Source organism: Peromyscus leucopus, chromosome 19, assembly GCF_004664715.2.
Source record: "Peromyscus leucopus breed LL Stock chromosome 19, UCI_PerLeu_2.1, whole genome shotgun sequence".
Lineage (NCBI taxonomy): Eukaryota > Metazoa > Chordata > Mammalia > Rodentia > Cricetidae > Peromyscus > Peromyscus leucopus.
This window is the reverse complement of record NC_051079.1, coordinates 28,168,183-28,194,206: the sequence shown is the minus strand read 5'-3', so window position 1 is coordinate 28,194,206 and position 26,024 is coordinate 28,168,183. Positions and strand designations below refer to the sequence as shown.

The 26,024-nt window shown below is 36.9% G+C and overlaps 1 protein-coding gene and 1 long non-coding RNA gene across 6 annotated transcripts in view; one reads left to right on the top strand and one right to left on the bottom strand.

Annotated features, from left to right (window-relative positions):
* Positions 1 to 26,024, top strand: part of Nr3c1 (nuclear receptor subfamily 3 group C member 1) — a 129,263-nt gene that overhangs the window by 83,892 nt on the left and 19,347 nt on the right. For 4 of the 5 annotated variants that reach the window (XM_028859434.2, XM_028859432.2, XM_028859433.1 and 1 more), the window contains exons 3-6: positions 17,005 to 17,171; positions 21,241 to 21,357; positions 24,129 to 24,404; positions 25,389 to 25,533. In XM_028859434.2, the coding sequence (XP_028715267.1) occupies positions 17,005 to 17,171; positions 21,241 to 21,357; positions 24,129 to 24,404; positions 25,389 to 25,533 (705 nt within the window). The remainder of the gene's footprint in view (positions 1 to 17,004; positions 17,172 to 21,240; positions 21,358 to 24,128; positions 24,405 to 25,388; positions 25,534 to 26,024) is intronic. The other variant, XM_028859437.2, reaches the window with a different exon arrangement.
* Positions 4,529 to 26,024, bottom strand: part of LOC119086257 — a 52,314-nt gene continuing 30,818 nt past the window's right edge. Inside the window, exons 2-3 of the long non-coding RNA XR_005089494.1 lie at positions 7,148 to 7,224; positions 4,529 to 5,321 (exon numbers count right to left, since the gene is read on the bottom strand). This is a non-coding gene — a long non-coding RNA (uncharacterized LOC119086257). The remainder of the gene's footprint in view (positions 5,322 to 7,147; positions 7,225 to 26,024) is intronic.

Here is a 26,024-nt window from a genome sequence, read left to right as displayed (position 1 = left end):
GGCTGGAGGGCTCAGTAGCCAGGGCCAATACAGATTGCTGCTCTGTATCAATGATTTTTCTTTTCATTATTTTGATTTTGACATATTTTAAGACTATTTCATCTTAGCCTGGTATGGTAGTGCCTGCCTTTAATCCCAGCACTTGAGACGCAGATGCAGGAAGATTTCCTGTGAGTTTGAGGCCAGCCTGGTCTGTAGAGAGACCCTGGCACCAAAATTTAAAAAAAAAAAAAAAAAAAAAAAAAAAAAAACATTATTCTGACCACAACTGGGATCTGACATCTGACAGTATTTTGTCCTCTCTTAATCCAGAAAATGTCCCAAATTTAAATTTGGGAAACTTTAATTTGCTCGGTTTATAGACTGTGCTAGTGTCTGGTTGTTAAGGCCCCCCTCTACCTTTCATAATATATATAACTTACATTTCCTTACATCTTCCACAGTGAACTACTGATGCTTCATAAAGACAAACTCTTGTCTTACTAGTTGTACGCATGGTCTGAAGCACACAGCATGTTTCCTGACTTCTGATACAGAACCTTATTTCCCGTGTTCCTTTGCTCAGGACTTTCTGATTCAGTCCTCCAACAGCTTGCGGGGTCTTTTTGTTGTTAATGTTTTGGTAGTTTACTGCCATAAACCTTTACTTGAGATGTCCAACTTCTCTTCAAAGGTGACTATCAATATATGTCCATGGTAACCTTTGTATCCGTATGGCATCAACATGCAGAACACCAATAGAAGGCAATAAACTCCTGGACTGTAAGTTTGAAAATAGCTTCTTGTTGCCAGGAAGATACCAAGGTGGTGACCTTGGCCCCTGGAACTTGTTTACTAGTCTTGCCTTTATCCTCAAAATGGAGATGTTAAAACAATCATTCTCAGAGATGATGTCAAGATAAAATAATGAGGTCATTGATACAGAGCATGTATGCCCTGCCAGCCCCCACACACATGAGAGCATATGTCATATGTAAGATAAATAATAGTCATGATACAGCCCCCCCCCCCCCCCCACAGTGAGAGTTAGCATCAATTCATTAACAGGTCAAGTGAAATCACTAAAAGGAAAGTTATTTAAAATTCTTAAAGCATAATATAGTTCTACCTACCTAATATTTCTGTTATTCCTACTGTTTGGACTGTGGCTGTACTTTTGAACATGGCATCAGTGAGCTACTTATGACTCAACCATTGCATCATCTTAGACAAACATCAGCTGGATGTGTGCCAGAATACAGTGTGATAAAATATATTTTACCCTCTTCTCCATTTTGTTTACTATGAACCTCTACTGAAGTTAAGCCCAGAGCACTAACATTTCAGTTGACTTTAAACACTGAGGACATTTGCACATATTATTCACTGTAAATTATATAAGTCTATATTCTACAGTAACTTGTTTGAAATAGTTTTTGTCTTTCCTAACAATTGTACTTTTTGAATACTACTTAAGAATATTTAATAACAAGTTAATATTGAATAATGTCATTGTAATTTCAACTCTGGTTATAAATATACAGTACAGGATACATATTCTGTTAGAACAGTTTGCAATTGAAGACTTACCTTTTTGTATTTGAAAGAGATGAGACTTGGGGTGTTTATGATCCTTGTATACAGATGTCTCTTAAAAGACTAGTGGTGAATAGTTATTTTTATATTATTATTGGCATGCATGTTTTTAAAAGTAGTAAAAAGAAAACGTCATAAATTAAAGAACACTTCTAATTATTGAGTTAACAGATTCAGCTAAGTCTTATGTAAAGGGAAGTTGACATTAACTTAGTCTGCTTCCTTTAACACTGCATTATCATCCCCTTGCTCCTCTTCATTTGGAGCTGTAACTTGCTTAATACATACCAAGCTTCTGCCTTCAGCAAGGAGTAGAAGGTGAACTTCCAATGTTAGGGTCCCCACCTTTAACTGAGGAGAATCTTGTCTTTTGTCCACTGTTGCCGTTTGTATCTTCATAGAGAAAGCCCTTGAATTTTCCTGCCTACACAGGGCTGGGGATGAGTGAGGTAACAAAAGGAGAGCTTCCGGGTTTGCAACAGAGATCAAACAGAAAGAAAAATCCCTCTAGGAGAAAATAGAAAGCATTCAGGGAAAAGGAAACTTCCCTCAAACTATCATTTTTATGTTCAGACATAAGAATAGTATTCATCAAATAACAGTGTGGTGCTTTTTAAAGAAACCTGCTGAGACTGCAACTGAGCCCTTGGAGACTAAGACAGTGACAGATGAAAAGTCAATAGAACAGGAGAAACAGAAAAATAAGATGACCCAGAAATAAAAGACATAGAAAATGGGAAAGAATATAGGAAAGTAAGGCCAGGCTAGGAACTCAAGAAAGAAAATACAAAAAATGACTAAGACGTAAAAGGAAGGAAGTCATCAAAACTAGGATAGAGGAGATAATGTAGAGATTTCCCACTTATTTATTTGGAATTGTAAAAGTTCAGTGGATTCCAGCATGGTGGGAAGAAATCTCAGTACTTGGGAGGCAGGCAAATCTCTCAAGAGTTCCAGGCCAACTAGGGCAACACAGTGAAGCCTAGTCTCAGATCAATAAACACCCCCAAACAAAACAAAAAACTACTACTAATAAAATTCTGTGAATCAAACATTTATATATAAGAATAGTTATGAAGCTTGCAGTCTTGTAATTCCTAGTCAGGGTAAGAAACAGAAACAAGCAATCCTAGCAACACCCTGGAGGGTTCGAGAGTGACTCTACAGGATTATCATCATGGAAATAACTGTTGTTTGTTTTTTACTCTTTTGACTCTTTACTCCTTTTTTGTGGGTCTGCCACCCAGCTCCCAAATAAATCACACATGGAGGCTTATTCTTTCTTATGAATGCCTGGCCTTAGCTTGGCTTGTTTCTTGCCAGTTTTTCTTAGCTTAAATTATCTCATCTACCTTTTGCCTCTGGGCTTCTACTTTTTCTTACTTACTTTCACTCTTACAGTGTATCTGGCTGTGTGGCTAGGTGGCTGGCCCCTAGTGTCCTCTCCTTGTTCTCTTTCTCCTTGATCTCTTTTTTGCTTCTTTCTTTTTCCTCCTATTTAATCTCTATGTCTGCCAGCCCTGCCTATCCTTTCTCCTGCCTTGCTATTGGCCAGTCAGCTTTTTATTAGACCAATCAGGTGTTTTAGACAAGCAAAGTAACACAGCTTCACAAAGTTAAACAAATGCAACATAAAACAATACAACACATCTTTGCATCATTAAACAAATGTTCCACAGGTTAAACAATGTAACACATCTTAAAATAATATTCTACAATAAATCACCACCACCCTAACAAATAGGATACTTATTTTTCTTGCTTTTTAGCTACTCTATATGTTATACTTAAACCTTTGTCTGGAGATTTCATATCAATAGAAGAGTTGTGTGTGAATTCTTAGGAATACAATGTCATTTTGTATTGTTTCTTTGTCTCAACACTGAAGATTGTTGTGGTTTGTTCATATGAGAGAACTATATCCTTAGAGGCAGGGCATCTATTTCACAGTTGTGAGCATTTGATTAGTTTCCAGTTTGAGTTCACAGTGAAAAATGCAACTATCAACATCTTTACATGGTTTGTTGTATACAATTTTTTTTGTGGCTACTCGTCCACTGTTGGAGTTGCTGGATCACCAGACTTGACAAGATAATGCCAAACTGTCTTCCAAACTAATTGTACCCCTAAACTTCATTCCCTCTTATTGTCAAATGTCTCATTTCTCCCAGGGTGCTAGGTATGTAATGGACTTTCAGTGTGGCTTAAATTTGAAACTTCAGAATTACTAATGAAGCTGAATGACTTTTTTCACTTGTTTACTAGCTATTTAGAGTTCCTGGTTTCTAAAGTATATGTGTGTTATGCTGTTTATTTGAGGTAGGGGAAAGAGTGTCCATTTTTCAAGTGAGTTTCCAGTTCTTTAATTTGAAACTCCGATTTGACTAAGCCTAAAATTTCTGTGTTTGGAGTGCTTTCTTTTTCTTAGACATAGCTTAATTCATTGTCTGCTCACAAGTACTTTTAAGGATAAATAGATGTATTTTATTCAACATTCTGATTTTCACATAAGAGTTGGACACCTGTAACATAGCCTACTATTTCTATAAAAAAGAAATCTACAAATGTTCTAACCAAACTCTTGATCAGTCTTTTGATTTTGATAGTTAGGTTTCTCTGACAGATGAATGGAGGTTTCTTTATTTTCTAAATGTTCTTACTATTATCTAATCCAGCTTAATTTAGTAGATTTTTTCACTATTTCTCAATGTACATTTCTAAATGGATTTGAAACAATATTCTTGGCATAGATTGTGGATTGAATATAAAGAAATAAGAAAAGTATTTTAGGCTTTCTGAATGAGGATGGTAGTTTTGTAGAGTTCATTCCATTTTTTTCTTCCTACCTGGCTGAAAAAATGCAATTGCTTTGGCATGTATCATTCTAATGGTATATGATACTATTTCTTGTTGCTAGCAAGAAGAAAATTAAATCATCTATTCAGAATGTGATCCTGTAACCCATAAATACAGTTACCCAGCTGATTTCAACTTTCCACCGCAGTGGCAAGATGTGAGCCTATTGTTTCCTCTCCTGTTGAATTCCCCTAAGTTACCATTCCTCATTATTTTTGGCTTTAGAGTTGTGTCTATTTCAGTAATTACAGAAACTATTCCTTGCATTGGTCACATTCTTGAGCACTCTGAGGAAAACCAACACTCAAATAAGGATGGTCCTCAGGGAATATTCCTACCCTCTTCCCTATTCATAGAAGACGAGTGGACAGATTCCTTCCTAATGTTTATCAGGAGCCTTGCCTAACCACTCCATTGTAATTTTAAAATACTTTCTTTTCATTTCTCTCTGTACTCTTAATTCTAAAGGTTCAAATGTTATGATACACTGTAATTCTGTAGCCAACATTAGCCTCAAAGCAGGGCAGTCCCCCGACTCAGCCTCTCAAGTACTGGCGTTACAGTTATATGCCACCAAGTGTAGTTTAGTCTTTGATTCTTACAGAAAGTCTTGGGAAAGTTCAAAACAAACAAGGTAATAAATACTCAGACTGAATAATAGTCTCGGTATAGCCAAACTCCTGCAGTAATGTCCATCTAACAGTTTACAGTTCACCTGGTAATGCTTTTCATGTTATAGACGGTGGTTGTCAGTTTCCAATATTAAAGATATTAGAGAATCACTTACCAACAGTAAAATGTTTGGTGTGCAGTTGTCAAAGATGTAAATGCTAAATCAATGACCTGTCCTCCGATTGTGTGATCCAGGTTTTAGCAAGTGGTTTTGTATTCTGTTTTAAACCATGAATAAAATTTTTGGAACAGTCATTGTCTTTTGGTTCCTTCTCCCCTCTCACCTCCCCTGCCAAGACAACTTCTGCAATGTTTTTTTACTTTATTATGGCCTACTGCAGGACTTTATACATTCACTCATTTCAATGTGGAAACAGTTTATGTACAACTGCAAAGCAACGGCTACACAGATAGCTCAACCTGCCCCAGACCAGAAGGGCTGTAACACCATAGTTCGCTGAGTTATTTGATAAATCCGAGAATGTTTTTTCTGTAGAAAATAGTAAACATGGTAACATTGCCCAGTAAGCTCATTCTACATATATTGTTTTAAATTCAGGAACTCAGAAGAAACCGTTACCTCATTTCTTCAAAGAGCCATGTTTTACTGAAGTCGTGGAGATGAATTCCTAACAGCCTTCCTCCTTACTGTTTCATTAATGGCAGCTAGTTTTTCTGAGCTCTCCATAGTCCACAAGGGGTTTTAAACATTTCTTCTCAAAGTGCAACCAGCATGCCATTCCATCTGCTTGCTATAACACGAATCTCTAAATAGTGAAATGTTCGTTGCTATTAAAGTATATTACTTGTAATTTCAAATTGTGACTTTAAGTGATTTTTTTAAGCTGCAGTTTTAAACACTGCTTTGGCTGTTTTTAAATAGTGAACTGTACTTTCAGAATGTCTCAGGTTTGGGAGCTGGTGTTGACAAAAATGTCCTATCAACAGTGTAGTGTTTAGTAGCTTTGTTTCCTGTGCACAGAACCAACCACTCACATAAGAAGGCATTCTGATGACACTTTTCAGGACAGGATTTAGTTAAAAAAGGATTTTTAATACGTCTATGAAGATATATACTTTGAGCTTTAATAGTTTTTTTCAGACACTATAGTATTTCATTTGCTTTTCCCCCCCTCCCCCTTGATTTGTCAAGACAGGGTTTCTCTGTGTAGTTTTGGTACCTTTCCTGAAATTCACTCTGTAGCCCAGGCTGGCCTCAAACTCACAGAGATATGCCTGCCTCTGCCTCCCAAGTGTTGGGATTAAAGGTGTGTGCCACCACTGCCCAGCTTTCATTTGCTTTTTAAAAAGAATTAATTTGTATATAGGTGTTTTGACTGCATGTATGTATATGTACCATGTGCATACCTAGTGCCCATGGAGGTCATGAGAGGGTCAGAACCCCTAGAACCAGAGTTACTGATGACTGTGAGCCACCATGTGGGTGCAAGGAACTGAACCTGGGTCCTCTGGAAAAGCACCTAGTAGTCTTAATCCTTGAGCCAACCTTCCAGCGCCTGGGTTTACTCTTAAATATTCTGAATAGTTTTGGGGGGGATAGTTAAAAGCCAGCAGAATTGCTGTTCTTTGGTTATAAATGCTTACCACTTTCAAAGCTGCAGATAGCACATTCCCATTGCATTACCAGGCACAATGCCTTCTCAAGAAACATCATCTGTGCCCATGGAGCTTGACATTCAGTAAAACGCTCCAACAAAAATCACACCTATTTTTAAATTTTTTTCGAGTCCCATGTTGTTTCTAATGTTAGTGAATTCAGATTTAGAAGAAACACAAATTATTGTCATAGGAATATTCTAATTTGAACAATAGTAATCTAAACTTTTTTGGACTCGAAACAAAAAATTTGTTTTTGATTGCAAAATTTATAGAAGTAAAACTACATGATAGCTTATATTGCATATCTTCTGAATTATTGAGAATATATATGTGGGTGAGTATATAAATCAGAATATATATAAACATGCAACATGTGCACGCTGCACTATTTTCCTCTATATAATTTGACATTTACATAACTTACCAAGAGGACTTTAGTACAGTTTTGTAGAATAGGAGACCTCCATCCTGCAGTTATTACCATTACTCTACCATAGTCACCTAAAAGTGGATACAATATTCTATGTTACTCTGCTGTAGTTAGCCAAACATTTGTTTTTGATATGTGCTAAAAGTGAAATGGCAGTCAACCTCAAATCTTGAGTTCAGATTCAGATATTCCCTCCTACTGGTGTATTACATGGAGAGTGCCCTGGGACTGGTGTTCTTTCAAAACATCCCTGTGTCTTAGTTTCCACACTTTTACATGTCAACAGTGACATTGTCTCTGGGGTTGCTTACGGGGATCACAGAATCTGTGTATCAAGTACCTAGCAGAAAACTTCTAAATAAATGGTACCTATTATCTTACAGTTGAGTCGGATATATAAATTCTGATACTTTAATGACCTTTAAACTGAAGCATCAGAATTTTTGGTTTTGTCAGTCTGTTCAACATCAGTTAACAAATTAACATACCCCTAATGCTTTTCTGATAGTAGGTGTGTTTTCCACTCACAGATCTGGCAGTCTGATTAGCCATTCCCCTCCAGCTCAGGCTGTGTAACACTGACTTCATTTTACTTCAATTAACTATTTAGTATTTCTGTTCTAGCTTAGAAATGACTTCCCTGTAACTGCTCATATCCAACTTGATACCTTAGCGGAGTAGTTTATTTTATTTAAAGATGTATTCTGAAAAACTCCAGGGCCCAATACATGAGTCCAATGTACAGTGTACTTCAGAGCTTCTCTGAGAGCAAGGATGGTGCTGAGTGCATAAGACATGTCTCTGCTTCTGGATCGTTGATACTGCTCACCATGATTACAGTAATTCAACACAATAAGGATCTAAGGAAAATGTAAACACCCTGGATGTTTGTGGACCTGTAAGTTACAAGTGTACTTTTATAAATAATTTGTACTTTATTCACAGACAGGAGAGGATGAATTAGAACTGAATTTTTATATTTACCTCAGTAGTATCTTCTTGGTGCCCACATCATTTTAAAAAATTTACTAACTTTAAAGGCTACTATCTTCCGAATCCTTACTAAGCAACTATCAGGCATAGCTGGATTCAAATCCAGGTGGTATTTTATGATTCAACTCAGTGAACAAATAGCTTAATTTCTTTATTCTCAGTCTGTAAATTAAATTTAGTACTGTGTATGTAAGTTCCTAGTTAGGAATATAATATGGAATTAAAATATGTAATTTGCAATATGGTTATTGCTGTGACTGCAGAATTGTGTCGAGGTTTGACTGAAAATCCTTTCAGCCTATAAGTAGCTTTTTCATCCATTCAAAAGACTACCTGTGTATTTCTTGATCTACTAGTGAGAATTCTAATAAATGTGTCTCTCCCTAGTTATCAGATATGTATATTATTATCACAGTCACTACTGTGAATATTGAGGGACTAAGGGGAGGATTAAAAGAGACTCATTTGTTAGTAGATTGGCATCTCAGAAACTAGCACCTCGCACTAACATGAGAATTAAGCTTTAGCCTTTGATGGGATAGAATGAATGTGGTCTTAAATGAAGTCGAAGCTTGTTCTGAGGGATTCTTTCCTTCTTTTGTGCTAAATATAGACATACTATTCCATTCCTTTTCATTCCTTTTGTTCTTAGAAATACCTCTGGAAATTTTAGGAGCTAACTGGATAGGCATTTGTTTGGAGAATATTTGAAAATTTAACACAGTTATAAAACAACTCTTTGCCTTAAAAAAAATCAAATTAGGATTAGAAGTGAACACGGGGAAATTCCTGCTTTTACTCTGTGTTACTGAGACATGAAGTAGAAGGCATTGCTCCTCAATCTTAAGATCACAGTTTCGTCACCTTATCATAGTGGAAGTAGAAGACTGGTTCACAACGTTAATTTAGTGTAGGAAAGACCATACAAGTGTGTAGGGGAGCAGGAAGACATGATTGGACTTTCCTAATTAATTCAATGTATCTAAATCTGTAATGTTGACAACAGTGTCCATATCATAAGATTATGTATGCTGTTCTACTCAGTCCCTTTCATAAAGAATACTGTGCAGTACTTAGCTGCAGGGTTACACCTTTATTGGGCATAATTATATAAACACCTACGCTTCAAATTCTTCCCCAGATAAGATAGGGTATTTTATTTAGCATATTTATACTTCACATCTTTATTAGAACCAGGTAGAAGAGGCTCATTGTATGAAGAGGCTCAAGACATGGGTTCTGTATCTCTTCAAAGGAATTACTAGTAGGAAGAGCATACACATACACATCACAAAGTACCAAGGCCACCTCTGTAAAATCTTAATGGCAATGTTTGAGTCCCAAAATCTTGTGGGTTCAGAAATGCCACAGTACATGCTTCAGGATAGGGGAACAGGTCTCAGCAAAGACTCCCAGGAAAAAGTTGGTATGCACTAGGCACTTTGTAAATATTTATACAACACAGGTTCTCTGAAATGACACACCAAATGGTTTGTGTTTGTAGAAAGACATACGATTGGAAAAAAGAAAGAGGCCAGACTGTGAGCCATATTGTGCTTGTACTGTACACATTGGAGAAGCCCCTAGACTTTTAATTAGGACAGGAATGGATGTTTTGGCAGCACAGAGATTGGTTGGAATGGAAAGAGAAGAGGCTAAGAATAGGACAACTTAGGACAAATCACTGCAGAGGTGAAAGCATATATTTAAGGTGACCATAGAGAGGACAGGAAAGAGAAAATTGGCATAGTATATAAGAATAAAAAATAGAGTCTAGGCTATGAGACTGTGTCCAAGACAACAATGACAAAATTATAGGTAGGATATGAGAAATGGCTAAAATTGGCAAAAATCTCTTTATTTCTGTGTGGGCTACTAAGCATAGTAAGTGAATCAGATCTCTAAGAATCAGACAAGAAAGCTGAATGTGATGGTATACATCTATATTCTCATCTCTCAGGAGGAAGCTGGGGCAGGATTGCAAGTTCATAGGCAGCCTTGGCTACTAAGTGTTAGTTGCAAGATTATAATATTGGTATGATTTCAGACATGTACACTGTTGGCTGTTTGAAATTATTTTACAGATTAAAAAAGGTGAAACCAAGTTCCCATCCTATTTCAAGTAGAAATACAAACACTTCAAAGATATGAGGGTATATGTCTGAAGCCAGCAATAATTTATCATTGTCTCCATCATATTCTTGCCTTCTCTGAAGATATCATGCTCAAAATTCTGTATGAAGCCATTTACAGTTCAGGTCCTAGTAAACCATTTATTATTCTGTGTGTTCCGAATAGTAAAGAAACATCAAAGAGAAAGAAAAGAAAATCTTCATTCTAGAAATAACCATGTAATGAAAAGTGTCCTTACCAATCTTCCTCTTTACCAAAACTGTCCTTAACCAATCTTCATCTTGATGTACTATTTAAAACATCTTTGCTCCTCCCTAAAACTCAAGTTTTGTAATGCAAATTAAGCTAACAGAACTGAGAACACAGCCTGAGAAAGGGGGTGTGTGGAGTTTACAAAGTTTGTAATATTTTCTCCTCTATGAATGGTGACACAGTTGTTAATAGCTAAATTACTTAGCATAATGGCTAAGGACTCAGGATGGACTGTTCATGAGGAAAAAAAAATACATTGTTTTTCTGTGAAGTAGAGTTTGGGTGACCATTTATTCTCAAATAAATATACAGGATCCCAAAAGTCATTTACAGATCAAAGTGTATCCTTTACTACTCAAAACCACTTGGAAAATGTGTCCTGCATATTTGGTGTATATTAGCTAAAGATTTTGATTTTTATGGTCAAGCAGATTAAACCCAGAGAACTGCCGTGACAAGCCCTTGGTGTGTCCAAAGTCAGAGAGGAACTCTCCACTTTTGCCCCTCCTCACTGAAAATCCTTGGGGCTATTACTGTCCATAGGTTGGTTACTGTAGCTTCTGACATACATAAATGGGTGTAAATGATAAACAGTGTGGAGATAGGATCTTTATTTCATATTTTACATAAAAATGGACAACATCCAAACAGCTCATTTGATAAATGAACATAATATATCACAGATGATTTCATTCCACATTAACCTATAATTCTTAGCTTAAACTGAAAAATTAGGAGAGAAAATTGGATCTCATCCCACCTTTAATCATGGATACAAATCATTTGGTTTTCAGAATTCTCACCAAATAACTTTCTGATCCATGCAGCAAGTGAGAAATTAAGTATTTCAAAAGAAACATGTTTTTTCCCTCCTACCTTATCAAAACCTTAGAGAAAGTTTCTTTATGTACACCTAAAGTTGAAACCTCTCTCCATAAATGCAAAGCAGAGAACAAATAACCAGTCTTTCTTGCCTTGCTAAAATAAGATAAAATGTGTCCTACTGAAACCATAGAACAGAAATGTGGTGAAAATCTTCCCTTAGAGTACTTTTACATTTGGTTTGAAAGCTATTACATAGCATATTCTTAAACAAATCAGTAATCTTTGGGGTAAAGCAAAGATAAACAGAGACAGAAAATACAGTCACCTGGTGTGTGCAGCTGAGTATTTACATTTGTCCTAGTGAACAAAGATAAGAAAAGTGCAGGTGACTTGAATGTGTAAAATCCACCTTTTACTGCTGGCCCTAGAGGGAAAAATTAAATTATTGACCCAAGCTAATTCTATCGTTGATAGCCAGGCCTGCGTATTCTCTGGCTTCAACTCCATTTTGAACCTTTCTTTGGATTTGTCTGGACTAAAAGACAACAGTGGCTACCTCAATAAAGCAATCATTCCTTTAAAAAATTTTACTACTGTTTTGAGAATTTTTTATATGACTACAGTGTTTATAATATTTCTCTCCTCCCTCCACTCCACCATGTCAGCCCTCTGCTCTCTCAAATTCATGGTCTGTTTTCCTTCAGTTATTGGTGCTTGGGTGAGTGCGGGCAGGTGTGTGTGTGTGTATAAAATATAACGTGAGTACATTACTGTTGCTCAGATGTATACTTTTTAGGGCTGACTACTTGGTGTTAGCTAATTAGAGGGAATATCACTCAGGAAGACTGATTGTCTCTAGGGGTAGGACCCTGTGAGATACCCTCCTTCCACATTGGCATGTCAACTGGTATTGTCATTATTCAGGTCTTATTTAGAAAACCATATCCTTGAGATTTCATGGGCACAGCTCTCCTGTACGTATGGAAGACACTACCTCACAGTAGATGCCATGTCCTCTGGTTGTTACAATCTTCCTCTTCCCTCTCCAAGATTCTGAGTCTTAGTTGTAAGAATTGTGATCTAGATTTCATCAATTGAGAATGAGCACCACACACTTTAATGTTTCTGGTTCCTGTTAGACTTTATTTATTTACCCATACCAATTTATGTGCTGCAAGCTTTTAGCAAAGCTTCCTCAACCTCAGCATTGCTGACATCTGAAGCTAGGTAATTCTGTTATTGGGAGTTTTTGTACACTGGAGGGTGTTTATCGCATCTTGGACCTTTATCTCTTACAAAAGTAGCTTTCCCCCATTTTGTGAGAAATAAAAATGTCTTCAGACATTGCCAGATCTCCCCTACGAACAAAAAATTGTCCCCTGTTGAGAACTACTGCCTTGTGGCATTTGAACAAATCTGACAAGCTGATGAGAATACACCTATTCCATTAGTAGTTGTTAAAAATTAAACCAGTGAGGCAGCTGTATTTCCAAGATTTTCCCATGGTAGTTAATACTTGTTTTCTGAGGTGAATATCTTGCACTACATTGAAAAATTATTGATTAAATTCACTTAAATTGAAGGCTAAGCCAACCACCACACTTGAGTTTGTAAAAGTTTAATATCTCCTTATCCTTTAGAGAAAAGCCTCAGGTTTAGTACATAATACCATTTTTTTGTTCCGTTCATTAATTTCCCATTTAGAAACAGAACAATTGAGAATTTAAAGATACTAAATTATTACCAAGCTATCGTGTTATCACCCCATGTTCTCCATGACAGCAAATTCTCACAGTGTATTCTAAGCATCCATGGGAGTCCCAAAGACCCTATCAGAATATTTTTGTGATGATATTTGCGCTTATGAACTTAACATATATTCAGCATTATATTGACTATTACCTCATAGTTAAAAAAAGGTCAAGTCCACTGAGCATCCTTGAGAAAGCAAAAAATGGTTAATTATGTAAATATCAACACATGTATCTTTTAATATGTGACAAAATAGGAAAAGATATAAATACTTGTGTAGGTAGACTTTTCTGTCCCTACAGCCACTCCCCAAATAACCAGAAACTTATTAATTATAAATGCTTGGCCAATAGCATGGGCTTGTTTTTAGCTAGCTCTTATAACTTAAATTAACCCATTTCTATTAATCTGTGTGCTACCCCAAGGCTTGTTTACCTCATTTATGAACTTCCCATGTTGCTTCTTTCACATCTGGCTTGCGACTCTCAGACTCCGCCCTTCTTCCCAGCATCCTCCTAGTTTGACTCTCCTGCCCCAATCTCTTCCTGCCTACTTATAGGTCAATCAGCTCTTTATTAATCAATGAGAGTAATAAATATTTACAGTGTACAAAGATTCCACAGCATACTTATGCTATTAGCACTTGATAGTAGCCATAAGAAAAAGCAGGTGAAATACACAGTTACTACAATATAACTTTAGTTTCTGCCATAGCTTTTTATTAGAAGATATCTGTTATTTTCCTTGGGGATCTAGTCATTTTGTTGACCCTTAGCCCTTTCAGCAGTATCATACAAATAACATTTCCAGCTGTATTCATCTGTTTGGGCTTCAGTTTCCTTCTGTGTAATAAAAGCTGACTTTTTTCCCACACTAATGTCTATGACTTGCAGCTTTCCATGTACTGAGTTCTTATCTAATGTAGTTCAGATGATTCCCCAAGCCTGAGTTGGGTTCTAGATTCTTCACTCCATTTTCCCATCTATTAATCATATTTAAGTAGTCTCAACATGTTTTTCATATATTCTAAATTCTGTGTGATAATTTGGAGACACTGTACTAGACTTTAGACTTAAGTCTTCTGTTTTTCTTAAGAAAGTAATGAACATGTATGCTTCAATTCCTTGCTGCAAGGATGAACTATACACTAGAGTTATTTTGGTTTCAGAACATATTCACGGGTGATGCTTCTCAGCTTACAGATGAGAAAACTAAAGCTCAAAGTAGTAGACACTTTCCAGAAGCTTTACAGGCTGTCAAATGGGACTGCTGAGATCTGAAACAAACCAGTATTCTCCCTCATTAACTACATGCCACTCTTTCATGACCTCACCTAGGGATGGTGACATCTTATCACAAGGTTATTGAGAGACTAAATGAGATTCTCTTCATGGCACTGTTCTTATACCATGATATACTACAAAATATGTGAATACCATATATAAAACTGGTAACGGAAACTCTGTAGAATTGACCTTAAAAATCTTTAAACAATGTGCTCATTTTCCATAAACTAAATATACAAGCAACTTGCTGCTCCCTAAAAATAGATGTCAGTTGAGAAGAGATTGGCTGGGCAGGAATAGGAGCATCTTCAGAACAGAAGCTAGGGAGTTTTGCTCCCTTAGCACATTGCTACACTCTGTGCTCATCCCAGGACCTTCCTACTCCAATGGAGAACTCTGGCCCAGAGCAATAGCTTTACAAGTCGGCATTAACCAGAGGGTATGCCCAACCACATCAGTCATTTCAGGAGCTTCTCTTCTCTTAGAGGCTCTCAGTAGTATGCAGTCAGTCCACTTGCCCAAATCTAGCAAGGAATCAATACCTTGTGATATGGAAACAAGCAGAAAGTCTATTGACAGTGCTCAGAGAACAATGTGAAACCCTTGAGCCTATTCCCAGAACTGAGTGGTGGGAATGCTGCCCTATTGATTAAGCCGCTAGGTAAACAGACAGTTGGCTAAATGCAGGAAGCTTCATTTGAGGATTAAATTTAGGGTGAACCTTGGGTTAATGACTGACTTACTAGAATTACAGTACATTTTTTGTTTGTTTGTTTGTTTCTTGAGACAGGGTCTCACAGGGTTTCCCAGAACTGGAAGATCCCTGACTGGGCTCAAATTTATAGCAGTCTTTCTGTTTCAGCCTCTTGAGTATTAGGATTAGAGGGATAAGTAACAGCTCCCAGCTACAGTTAATACTTTTTAATTTTTATTCCTAAGTAAATTTAGCAACAGAAAGATATTTACTTGTTATTTCTAAGTAACAGAGCAAACTAAAGAAATTATTGTAGTTGTCAATGTATTAATCTTTTTTGCATTTGAGATTTAGTACTGTCCTGGGCTGAAATAAAAGCATGCATAAAGGATGAAGAGACAGTCCACATCCACTCCAGCTTATTCCAAAATGCTATCTCTTAGGGAATAAAGTGAGCAAAGTTCAGAGAGAATGTGTTTATGTTTGTGAACTGTCTTATGAAAGTGATAAACAACATATTTTAACATGAAGAGTTCTACACCCAACAAGTTGATACTGCCCATATTTTTGAAAGCCTGTTTGAGAGCACATAAGAAGATAAGGAACAGGCAGTGTAATTTGAAGCAGGAAGCTGGAGATTCTTTTTAATTAGCTACATACATACGTACGTACATACATACATATATGTGTGTGTGTAATTTTAGTTTCAGAGTCAGCATGTGTAAGGAACTCTTGTTCCTTATGACAATTCAACATCACTGCTTGATATGAAATAAGATAAACATCCATTATTCTTATTGAAAGTTTAACAACTTTAAACTAATAAGCACTACACCTTATACATTCTGTGGTGGTAAGAAGTTTGCAAAATGGAAAGTGGGGTCTAGTCAGAGCATCAGACTCACACTTGACATTGCTTGCCTAAAGGTATTTTGATTGAGAGAGAGCAGGATGGTCCTTCTCCAAGTTGAAAATTAGAGTTTTTTTCCAGTATATACAGTAATGTTTCTGGAATAATCTTCTCCAAGGCATAAGAAACTGTTATTTCAGCTAGGATCAATTTATGAGCTGGTATGTAACTTTTTTCTATACTAGAGAGCATGGATAGAATGATAATGATTCTTAATTAATGTGAGATCTTAAAATTATGAGGAAAAAAGATTGGTGTCCTAAGCAATTAAAGAGATAGAAGGAATTTGGGGGGAGGGGCGTGGTAGAAATAGTCTTTCTTGATTTTTAATGGTAGTTACAGGTCTAATCCATTTTTTAAAAATATCTTGCTAATTGCACACTTAGAATATAACTGCTATTTAAATATAATAATATGCATTATTTTCTAAGTGAACTACAACATCATTCTGTTTAGGAGCCACAAAAAGATTTTGCTATTGCACTTCATATTTTATTTTTTGATTATCATTGTATGTTTATGTTTTACATGCATGGGAGTATGCAGGTAGGTAGAGACCAAAGCAGTTCCTAGGGTCTGTATCTTCTGTGACTCTCCACCTTTCTGCCCTGAGACAGGGTCTCTCATTGACTGGGAACCTTACTGTTTCTGTTAGGCTGGCTGTCTCGGGAGCCCTTCATAGCCACCTATCTCTGTTCCCCAGTGCTGGGATTATAGGCATGCACAGTTATGCCCTGCTTTGCATAAGGTGGTAGGGATTTGAACTCAGGTCCTTATGTTTGCTGGGCAGGTGGATCTTAACCACTGAGCAATTTTGCCAGCTCCTGCATTTCATACTTTATATAGAAAAATAGTATGTTTAAATATATTTAGATAGGGTATTCTGGTGCTTCTTAGATTCATTGTATACATACTAACATGGAATGAAAAGGGAAAACAAATATATTCTGACATTCCTTTCATCGTGGTGACAATCCTAACACTGTTTCTCCTCTTCCTAATTTAGCCCTGGAATGAGACCAGATGTAAGCTCTCCTCCATCCAGCTCCTCAACAGCAGCGGGACCACCTCCCAAACTCTGCCTGGTGTGCTCTGATGAAGCTTCCGGATGTCATTATGGGGTGTTAACCTGTGGGAGTTGTAAAGTATTCTTCAAAAGAGCAGTGGAAGGTAGTGTGTGTTTTGAAGAGTTTCATTTTGTTTCATTTTTGCTTTACTTTGTTTCTATTTCTCACAGTAAAATTTGAACTGCTTATTGTATGCAAAGTCCACCAAGGCTAGACATCAATTTAGGGGCAAGCATGGCAGCTCTTAAGGCTCATTGGGAAGAGGAAGGGAAAGGAGGAAGGAGCAGAACTAGACTAAATTGATAAAGTCCAGTCTGAGAAAGAACTAAAGGACACATTGTAAGGAATACTGCTGTGTGAACTGACAGTTTGCTAAGTCTGGACAGTTCGAGAACGGTGGGTGTTCATTCCCTATAACCAAGCTGGTTTCAAAGCTACCAGCTGTACCAGTCAGACAAAAATGAGTGACACTAGAACTGGGAGGAACAGCATTCTTTCATTTTCTCTGCTGAGTAGGAGGTCATGCTGAATACTACAAAAACCATTAAGACCTGATCTGCCCTCAGAGAGGTCACAGTCCACTTGAGTAAAGGCTGAATTAACAATTCCAAGTACAGAGGTTATCATTCAGAGGTAATCTTGAAGGTGATTGTACTGTAAAAATGATTCAGGGTGACCATGTGCTGGTGGGTGCACACCCAGGGGAAAAGATTAGTATTAGAGATATTTTATATACCTTACCAAAAAGCATCTTAATAGAAGTCAACCAGAAAATAAAGCCAAATTTACCTCTGAAATATAATACCATTACGTCCACTGTTCTTAATTCTTATTTAAAATTAACTCTTTCACTTATTTTTAGGTAAAAATTAGTATTGGCTACACTATTTTAAAAAACTGTTTATCATTTAATGATTTCAGCAGAGCATGGTGGCTAGATTCCACGATTAGTAAGAAAAGGCACTTCCCACCTCTAAAATTCCATCCATTTTGGTACTCTAACTCAAATTTTTATCTAGACTTGTAAAATCCCTACACATAGTTTGTAGCATTTCTTTTTTAAAAGACAGGTATATTATATATTTAACATCACATTTTTAACACATACTAGAAATTATACTTAGCCCCCATATTGGCATTATAAATACCCAAACATAAATCTGAGTAAGTTTTAAACATTTGTTATTTATGTAAGATGTACAGAGAATAGATATTTTCTTTTCTTTTTTTTATTTAAGATCCTGAGAGTACTCCATTTCCTTTCCATATGCTCCTATGCCCTGCCAGTTCCTTCTTCTTGGTTCATTTTACCCCCAGTGTCAATAATATAAAGTGGACAGTTACCAATGACTCCATTTTCCATGTGTGAAGTACACACATAGCAAATCAGTTATGGCCCTGTGAGCACTTAGATTCCTCTTAGGATGAGAAGTCAGGTTGGAAGATTTGAAGTGGCAAAGCTGGGATTCCAACAAAGCAGTCTCCAAGTAAGGTCTTTGTCTCAGGACACTGACTCTCAAAGATGCATATGACAAGCCCTTGACACTGCCACTTTATAATATAGGTAGATGCTGAAATAAAAGTAATCACAAGACATTTAACTAATCACTACCATGCACTGAGTAACTTCTGGGGTGTTGAACACTGCATCATCTACACAATTATCTCTAAGATTTACATATTTTTCAACCCTTCATAAGAGAACAAACTCCAAAAAGATAATGTTTTCACAGACAGTTTTTTGGGCATCCCACTAATACACGCCCCACTAGACTACACTGCTGCTGAGAAACACTGTAGAAGTTTAAGCTGACTGTATTACTTCATGCCTATCCCAGGACAGTTTGTAGTCTGCGTGTTCTACATGCTCTTTGTTGTGTTCCCACTTCCCATCCCAGTTGGGTCTATGAAATATTTTACTGGTCACAGAAGCCAGCCCTGGTATGATACAGGAAGGGACGGCACTACTCTGTACCAGGAGACAGATACACTGGCTATCTGTTAGTCTGACTGCTCCACCTATCATTAATGGCAAGCCACAGTCACATGCTAAAAGTAGATTTTAGCCCAAAGTACCAGTACCAGCAGTAATAAGAGGCTTTGGGTGATCTGAAGGTTCCTTACTTAACATTGAGAAGTTCAAAGGAAATTTACCAGATGGCAGGAAACAGGAACTCCAGATACCTGTCTTAAAAGGATGGTTGTTAAATTACTATTAGTAGTGCATGGCCATTCCTTGTGAAATATTAACACTAACTCCAATCTCTTGTTTTATAATAAGGGAGGAATCAACTAGTTGAACATCATACTATTATGATAACCTGAGACTATTATTGAAGATTCTCAGTTACACTCCACCCTGGGCAAAGAAATCAGTATCAGCATAATATGAATAGCTGAATCCTTTAGTTGGACATCGAACAAACACTGAATTTCTTCTACTTTAGAAGTAATTTTTTTCCCAGTAACTACAGGACACTAATGTGGGGATATTCTGTGAGACAGTGATGTGAGGATGTTCCTAGGGGGTGAAATTTTAGCACTTTAGCTGTGGATGCAATCTGTTGTTTCTCCTTTTGCTGCATGATGGGATTTTTAAAAAGGATTTAGCTTTATTTTATGTGTATGAGTGTTTGCCTGCATGAACACCATATACGTGCCTGATACCTACAGAGGCCAGAAGGCATCTGATTCCCAGGAACTGGAGTTACAGACAGTTGTGAGCTGCTGCCATGTGGATGCTGGGAAAGGAACAGCAGCAAGTGCTCTTAACTGTGGAGCCTTCTCTTCACTCCCATATAATAGGATTTTATTGGGTTAGTTCTTCCATTTTGTGTCCAAGAAGCCAGGAAGCTTACAGAATACAGAAAGGATTTGAAAGAGCCCAGATATTTGGCATTGAAGTGTAGCCCTGAAATAAAGCTAAGTGTGTAACTATTAGTCAACCTTGTAGCCTCAGCTTCCCAAAAGATTGAACTGATACAGTTAACCTTGTACTCATTTTTAAAAGAGCATCATGATTTATCATATCAGGAAAAATAAATATTTTTTAATCCAAGTCTTAGGTTGCCCTAGGCATCAAAGAAAAAGAAGTCTCTTCTTAGAAACCAGGGCTAGCTATATTCAGCCTGGTAAGCTGATCATTGTAATTCTTTCTCATTTCTTTAAATATGATTTATTCTTGAGAAACGACCTTCATTTCTCAATGCCTTGCCATCTCATCTAGTATAAGTAACACGGAATGTTAATTATTGATATATCTATATAAACAATCAAGTCTTGTGTAGGAAACTTCTACTTTTTCCCCAGGCAAATGGATCTTTCAATTGTTTTCATCAACATTGAATACTCAGATTAAAAGAAGACAAGGAGAATGTGCATGTGAGAGATGAAAAACACTTTTAGTCTTTTCCTTTTTAATGTCTTTAAAATTTTTTGACAGGAGAGAACGGCAGTTCTTCAATACTGGGTACCAGAAAACTTAGATACTAGCACTCTTTAAGTCAGTATTTGAGGCCACAAGTGACTCTAAACATCCTTATGTTCTAAAAGCTTATTAAATAGTCTTTGTAAGTTTGCCAAGTTTGTGATTTATGTGGCCAGTTACTGGCAATCTGTAACGTTTCACTTTGTCTAAAATTGGGATGAACACATTATACCTACATGTGAAGGTATAATGTTGACTGTTGAATTAAAGTCATTTTTTCCTTAGGAATTCCCAAATATTTTTAAGCCTTTCTCTCTAGTCGCTTCAACAATAGGTCAGAATTAATAATAAAACAACTATTACAGACACCATCTATAACTGTTGAAAGAACTATACAAAGCAGTTTTTTAAAGTGCTGACTTTGTGCACAAGGGGGTTTATAGGATACAGTTCTGTCTCTTAATCTTAAAGTATATTTACGATTTGTACACATCTATATATGAAACACTGTAGTAAAACTTGTTTGAATTAACTTTTAAATTTGTTGACCAGACCAAGTCCTCTCAACACTGTAATTCATGTAGACAAGCATACTGTTACCTTCCTATTTCAATGCTTTCCTTAATCGGTGACTTTGTATCTTGTTCATATTCTGCTCAAAATAAAAACATAAAGAAACTAGGCTACTCATAAAAATATCCTTAAAGATCTGTGGAATTTTAACAGTGCCCCTTTTTATCTCTCTTAGGACAGCACAATTATCTTTGTGCTGGAAGAAATGATTGCATCATTGATAAAATTCGAAGAAAAAACTGCCCAGCATGTCGCTATCGAAAATGTCTTCAAGCAGGAATGAACCTTGAAGGTAATGGAAATACCTAGAAGGAACTATCTAGCTGTCACATGAAAACTGATCCCTTTCCTTTTTATATAAGCAAGCAGATGGAATCATTCAGTGAACTCAGTTTATATATGCTTAATTAGCATCATGTTATATTATTGTCCAGTGGAATATATTGTAAAACATTTTGGATTTTTTTCCATGATTCTATCATTTATGTGTTAATTTATCACATAAATTGTGTTATATACATTGAATTTAGGACAGCTAAAGTATATATTAAATAAATTACATAATACTAAAAATTACATAACTCGAAGCAACTTTGTTTTCATCCATCTTACTCCTTTTTTTTAAAACTCAAAACCATTCCCTAAGTTTGGAAAAGTATTGTGTATGAGATCTGTTTCATGTTTCTCTCTTTCTTTTGCATTTTAAAAAACCACACCTTTTACTTGAAAAATATGTTTTATTACAACTCTGCAAAAAAAAAAAGGAATTAGGGGATGGCTTTGTGGTTTAAGTACAAAAGAAAACTAAAACTACGTGTAAGTTAGAATTTGATATCACTGTTTATATAACAAGTTATATAATCAACACTTAATCTCATTTAAAAACTTTCCTCTGGAAAAGTTTGGGATTATGCTGTAGTTGAAATAGCAAGCTCTCTGAAATCAGCATTCTTACTAACTCATTTTAGTGTTTATCGTTATTATGGTACTTCATTTAGCAAGCACTCAACAAGTATAAAGAGAATACAAATTCAGTACCTGAGTTTGAGTAGCTTACTTTCTATTTAGGCACAAAATCAATCACAAAATTGAGTGGCATGCCACAAAAGGAATAATGCTATAGGATTAATAGGGAAGGTCATCTTCCTGAAGGTCAGAAGTCATTCAGGAAGTAGCACTGAATTGTAAATATAGACAATGAGTAGGAATTAAAGAAACAAGAATGACAGTGACATGGTCATATTTGTATTAGTCTTCGGACTGGAGAAATGGATCAATGGCAGAGGAACCAAGTTCACTTCCCAGTACCCACATTTGACAACTCACAACTGCCTATAACTCAGTTCCAGGGTATCTGACATGCAGTCAAGTATGCATACTCCACACAGAGATAAATGCATATATATAATTAAAAATAAAAAACCTTTTTAAAAGGCTAAAATTTGAATAAAAGATGCTGATATTGAGAGAATGGTATTCATTTCCTTCATAGAAGAGACTCTCAGTGCTGCCTTCCATAGAGTGTTGCTAAATATAGAGTCCAAATTCCCCAGTCCATCTAGATTGTTTAAAATTGACAGCCAAGTGCTAACACATTAAACATTTCTTTAAATAAAATAACGGTTGTCTACTTTCTTGAAACTACAAAGGTTACAAAAGAGAATTCAAATGTATGCAGTTTGTATTCAATGCAAAATGCTCAGTCTTAGATGGGACATCTATAGCAAACCTCCTCCTCCTCCGAAGGCTCGGGGATCATTGTAGAAAGAGGGTGGAAAGACTATAAGAGTCTGAGGCAGTGGACGACTATAGAAAACAGTGGTTCAGCCATGGCGTTAGGACAGCTGCACAAGAAGACCTGGGCAAGCTCAAGCCAGCCCAGAGCCCAGCATGGAGATAGGGAATAGACACAGAGTCCTGCACCCTAGCTAAACAGCTGGTGAGTGTGGCCCTGATAGGTCACCCCACTCCAGTGGAAGGCCGCACATCCAAGAACAAATGGGCAACACAAATTGTACCTTACAGTTTAAAAAAAAAAAATAGGTGAGAATAGAGTTGGGAAGAAGGTATAGATCTGGGAGGAGTTAGAAAAAGGAGTAAATATCAAAATATTTTAATATTTAATTCTGAAAGAATTAAAAAATGAGAGGGAAAACAATACAATCTAGCACTTAGGAGGCAGGAGGATCAGAAGTTTAAGGCAAACAGTAAACTACTGGGTTACTTTTAAAGGAAACAAATGATGGGAGTGAACTTCAATGGATCTTTCCCTTCTACAAACAAATTCTCCCTTTCCATGCCATGTCACCATAATTACTAATAAAAGAATTCTGAAGCTGGAGAGAGGGCTCAGTGGGTAAGATCACTTGCTAGGCAAGCATGAAGACCCAGGTGTGGGTCCCAGTGCCCACATAAATTAACCCCAGCACTTTGAGAGATAGGGTGGCTACCAGAGGGTAGCTGGGCTTACTGGCTGCTAGCCTAGCTCCAAGTTCAATGAGAGAGCCTACCTCCAAAAGAATAAGGTGGGGAGTAAGAGGGTTGGACACCCAACTTCTTCCCCTGGCCTTGAGCAACCCTGAGCAAATACACAGGTGTATGCTCCCACATGTGCATGCACAAACATTCATTCACATATACATACTGTCTTACGGTTTCTATTGCTGTGAAGAGACACCATGACCATGGCAGCTCTTATAAAGAAAACATTTTATTTTGTTGGCTAGCTTACAGTTTCAGAGGTTCAGTCCATTGTCATTATGACAGCAGACACAGTGCTGGAGTAGTAGCTGAGAGTTGGACACCTTGCAGGCAAGTCGACTGCGACACTGAGCCACTGAACGAAGCTTAAGCAAAAGACCTCAAAGCCACACCTCCTAAGAGTGCCACTCCCTATGAGATTATGGGGCCAATTACATTCAAACTACCACACATACCAAAAAATTTAAAATAGGTTACTTCTTTCAATAATAATTTCAGAAATTAAACACCTCTTGTAATTAGAAGGTTTGGGCTACAAAGTTAATTCAGTACATTTCTATTTTTTTTTCTCAATATCCACAGCCCGAAAAACAAAGAAAAAAATAAAAGGGATTCAGCAGGCCACTACAGGAGTTTCACAAGACACTTCTGAAAATCCTAACAAAACAGTAGTTCCTGCAACATTACCACAACTTACCCCAACCCTGATATCACTGCTGGAGGTGATTGAACCTGAGGTGTTATATGCAGGCTATGACAGCTCTCTTCCAGACTCAGCTTGGAGAATCATGTCCACACTCAACATGTTAGGTGGGCGCCAGGTGATTGCAGCGGTGAAATGGGCAAAGGCAATACCAGGTGAGACACAAAGAATGAACGGGCGGCGGGGCTAGGGCGGCGGGGCTAGAGCGTGAACGTTTGTGTTTTCCTGTAAACAAAAGCCGCATTCTGGGTTGGGCTTGGTATATAACTAAGTCAGTGGTATGCCATTTGCTTACCATGTACAAGACCCCGGGGTCAATCTGCAGCACCCCCCAAAAATAAAGCTGCTCTAGGGCTCTCTAGGTTGTATAGCATCCTAATCTCACAGCAAATCTTGCTTCTCTTGCTCATAAGGACAAATGAGAGATCCAGAGTCAACCATAGACACTATTCCTTGATTTTCAGGTCGCCCATAGCATTTCATTTTAGATAGGATCATCTATTACCAGAATGAACTCAAATTCCATTCACTCTGACACCTGGAAGAGAACATTTAGGAATTCCATTTGTTTTGTTTGTTTTTGAAATTGATAAATAGTGGGTGTGTTGAATTTGTCAAAATTTACTAACACAAATCATTTTTGCTTTTCATTAAATGAAATGCCACATGTAATATAAATTTTCATCTAAATTCTAAGGCATTTTTAAACAAAAGTTTCATGTTGGAATTTTGGTGTAGTAGAAGTCAATGTTAAGCATCAGTCCTGATTTTACAGATAGAGGGGATTGGCAAGCTTATAGCTACACACGGCAGAGTAAGAATAAGTAAGCTAAGTTCCCATCACCCCCACCATTTTAGCAAAGGAAAGGAGATGGATATCAGGAAATTTAAAATCTAAATCTATTAAGAATTTATCCTAAGCCAAGACCTTTGGCTTTCTCTTTTACTATATAAAAGATACTTAAATAGGCAAAAGGGACAAAAAAAAAAAAAAACAGCTATTTATACATTTTGTTAAACTGTTAAAAAGTTCTGAGTACCTAGGTGTTGATGTGAAAGATGCTATCTATTAACGGCCACCCCCAAACAAGGCCAACTGATCAACTGAAGTATTGCCTTACACCTTTCTTTTCAATTAGGATTCCGAAACTTACACCTGGATGACCAAATGACCCTTCTGCAGTACTCATGGATGTTCCTCATGGCATTTGCCCTGGGTTGGAGATCATACAGACAAGCAAGTGCAAACCTGCTGTGTTTTGCTCCTGATCTGATCATTAATGAGTAAGTTAGATTCACACAGTATTTCAACCAGCTGATGTTTTCCCAGTGGGCTATCATAATAATGTGGTACTGAATCAATCCTACCAGCTATCTAGGATCTAAACAAACTTGAAGCAAAGTTGTTCATTAGTGCTTGAGGCAGAGTAATTGTAAGATGAAGAATATGCATATATGTACCATTATTACTGTCTCAAGGTAACTTTAAAAATACCTTTACTCCAGCTGGATGTGGTGGTACACACCTTTAATCCCAGATCTCCAGTGGCAGAGGCAAGTGGATCTCTTTGAGTTCCAGGCTAGCCTGTGCTACATAATAGAAGACCATGTTTTAAAAAAATAAATAAAAAACAAAAACCCTTTACACTTTGGGCATCTCTGGAGTATTGAGATCAATACAGTGTGGCAAGAAACAATAATAACAATAATCTTATTGTACTATTGTTTGAATTATGTAACCCTAATCAAGAAAACAAAATAAGTATGAGAAAACT